The sequence below is a fragment of the Ylistrum balloti genome, unplaced genomic scaffold (assembly GCF_031769215.1).
Source record: "Ylistrum balloti isolate Yb309-2 unplaced genomic scaffold, AGI_CSIRO_Ybal_v1 Utg372108, whole genome shotgun sequence".
In the NCBI taxonomy this organism is placed as follows: domain Eukaryota; kingdom Metazoa; phylum Mollusca; class Bivalvia; order Pectinida; family Pectinidae; genus Ylistrum; species Ylistrum balloti.
The window spans coordinates 28,154-31,535 of record NW_026783010.1 but is presented as its reverse complement, the minus strand read 5'-3'; the positions used below and the strand labels follow the sequence as shown (position 1 = coordinate 31,535).

General features: G+C 34.2%; 1 protein-coding gene across 1 annotated transcript; it reads left to right on the top strand.

Annotated features, from left to right (window-relative positions):
• Nucleotides 1–2,150: 2,150 nt before the first annotated feature.
• LOC132564250 (calmodulin-like) lies at nucleotides 2,151–2,851 on the top strand (the record flags this gene model as incomplete). Its single annotated transcript, XM_060228922.1, has 2 exons — nucleotides 2,151–2,432; nucleotides 2,808–2,851. Coding segments are annotated over 2 exons (326 nt in total), but the record flags the coding sequence as incomplete, so codon positions are not given.
• Between the last annotated feature and the right edge of the window lie 531 nt (nucleotides 2,852–3,382).

Genomic DNA, 3,382 nt, shown 5'->3' with positions numbered 1-3,382 from the left:
AAATAAAGTTAACATGGCTAAGTTTTAATAAATTCTTTTCTCGCACCTCAGACAAGGATATCCCACGTAATACCCCATCTTAGATTTTTCTGTCTTGTACCCTTACGTGCCTTTTCGCGGATTTTTTACGTATCGATTCATTCATCTGATTGTAGAAATGTATATATATAGAAATCGGTTCAAAATTTACTATCTTCTTTATATTATCTGTTTTGTGTATTTTGTTGATGTTGTTAAGATTCCTGATGTTGTAGATGAAATAATATCTTCACCGTAAAATGTGTTGTAGTTTTTTTTAAGTGCGGCCTACATTGTTTACACGGCACTATCCAAACGTTGTTTCAAAGTGAAGAGGCTGTGTGGGTAGTTTGAGGCTCCCACGGGATATGCCAAACTCTGATGAAATATTGAATAATTTTCAGAGAAGTAGGTCTGAGAGAAAAAAAAATTATTACCTGTAACTGTTACAGGATGTTAGCCCTCGACTGGGATACCCCGATCTCGCTCGCAGGTTATAGATTTTACTAATAGTTCGAAAATTCTAATTAAAGAAATCTTATTCTCGTTTGTGTCAAATACTCTTTCGAGCATTACATGAATAAAGGATTTCAACCGTGCAAGAGTTTGCATGTGCTTGCAAATTCAGGGAAAGTAAAAAGATGAATATCATTCAGATGGACTTTAAGCAAATTTAATCGTTTTTGGAAATGGTAACTGAGGAAAACTAAGTACACGTCTCTAATGTTCAAGGTATGCTGACAGCTGATCTACAGGGATTGAAAGTCAGAATTGTTTACTTACATGCTGTCATGACCGTTCGGCGGTTACATCCACATAACATGACCGTTGATATGCTTAGATGATAAATATTTGTACTTAAATTCCAAAAATAGAAGATTATTTTCATTCTTCTCATTTTTATTTTATCGGCCTTCAAATTTGTCATGTGTTTTCACCTTCATTTTTGTGCGATGTATCTACTCAGAAAAGAAATTCAGGTTTCAAAATGTAGGCCCATAACAGCATTTAATTCATTATCTGGTGATTGTAGGTGCTTGGCACTGCCGATGGAATTTTAGTCCCCGAGGTTTGCGGTAATCCTCATGCCATTTTAATTCATTTGAATAGCTGACAGCCCAATGATTAAATATGACCATATACAAATTAGAGTGTAGTTTTGGAGTAATCATATCGCAATAATGGCTAGATTGTTGCCTACGAATAGTCAAACTATCATTCTGATTTGTCTTTTCTGTCATTATGATAAATGGCATTTAGAACAAATGATCTCTGGGTACATAACATGCATTCACATTGGCATGGTCACTAAAATGCTTTTTTTTAAAAACGTACATAAATTCAATTTTAGACATATTTGTATGTCATCGCAAACACCCGATCTGGACTACAAAGACCTGTAGCATTGAAAGATAAAGAAAAACATATATTTAGACGGATATATTGAATCATTATTCTAACTCGTAATCGAAACAAGGGTAAGATATGAAATAAGAAAATGTTTACAATCAGAAAAAGTAGAAAGGGTTACATTTTCATGAAGGTGGGCGTTTCCACGATCCTTTTTAATCAAGGCCAGATCAAAGTTATGTCACGTTTTCACATTATGAAAAGTGTTGATAACAGCAAAATAGTTAGGCATACTCACATAGCTGATAACGATCTTCATATCGCCGTTTATGCGTTACATGAAGGAATTCGTCCTTCTAGTGAGAGTACAGAGACTTTCTGAATACTCGTTCACGTCTTACAGCCTGATATATGACTACCAACTTCAAAGATCAGATACAGGGTCGAAACAACCTGGTAGTCCGTGTTTATGAAGGAATTAAAAAAAAATGATAACATGCAGAGAGTGCTGATGCACTGTGAAACATTGCTGGCGGGATCAGTTTAAGGTGGAAGGGAAGTAACTCGAATAATTTGAAATACTTTTACTGTTAACTCCAGTGTTAATGGGAAGGGAATCTTGCAATCCGATTAGAAAGCGCGGCTCCCAGCAGTGTTTTTTTTTTTTTTTATGTTTGAAAAAAATCTATATCTAGTTATTTTAGACAACGAGAACTATATTCAAAATAATAACCTGGTAGCTTAATATTTAGACCCTTATGTCTGAGTTTTATCTTTTCCAGAAAATGGTTTTGTTGAATTCGACGAATTTGTAGTGTTGATGCGGAGATGGCATCAAAACACGGAAGCAGATGGCGCTACAGCATCGTCTTCCGTTTCTTCAATAAGCAACGAGAAACAATTGGAGGCATTCAAAGTGTTTGATATGGATGGAAATGGTTTCATAGATAAACATGAACTTCGATACACTATGCGAAGGTTGGGAGAAAATTTATCAGAAGAAGATATCAAAGAGATGTTTAAAGAAGCTGATCTAAATGGTGATGGAATGATCGATTTCAATGGTAAACATATTTATTCAGCTATTTATAAATCACACACACAATTACATATCACACCTGTTATCGCTACTATTGTTAGTTATATTGCCGTTTATTTAATCAACGCTGTAGTATATTCAACGCGTATCTTAATAGTTTTACGTATTTACTAACCCGTATCTTTTAATATAGGATCATCATTTTTATTCAGCTTCTTCACAATTGCCAAATCATATTGCGATAGACACGAGGACAATACATTCCATTACCATTTTTCATATTCACTATTATTTCATATTACCATAAATCAATATATTAGTATTAAGCGCTGACTTTAATCTGATAGTACACAGATTTGGTTTTGAATATGTAAATGACTATATTTTTTTCATGTTTCAGAATTTACGAGACTGCTCCATCACTTAGTACCGGAACCTGAATAGACCGGACGTTTCTTCCATATTATATATATTTAATAACGATGTCACGAATTCCCTTGTTTCTTCCTTGTTTTTGTAACCATGCAGATTTCTCTTTTTTCAAACTTTGTCTCATTTTTAAAAAAGGAATTTGAAAGTTTATTATGTGATCAATAGACCGGAACAGGAAGTTGACATTTAACTCCGGCAAAAACAACGAGGGGCAAGAGTTAAGGGGGTATGTGTAATATCTAAGAGATATAAACAATCTATACGTATCTTTTGGAACACACGGAAGCGGGAAATTAAGATATGTTGTCACGTGGTGAAGGAAACATGTAAGTTGCTAAGATCTGCATAACATGGCAAAAAAAAAAAAAAAATTAAAAAAAAAAAAAAAAACAAACCCGGTCTTGGAATCGCTGAGCTCCACAAGTTTTACCCATCGAAGATTGTTTGTTTGACAACGTTATGTTAAAATATTTTCGCAATGACATAAATAGCAGAATGCGAAGAGCTGTACCTGACAGAGAAATGATTTAAAAGTTTACTTTA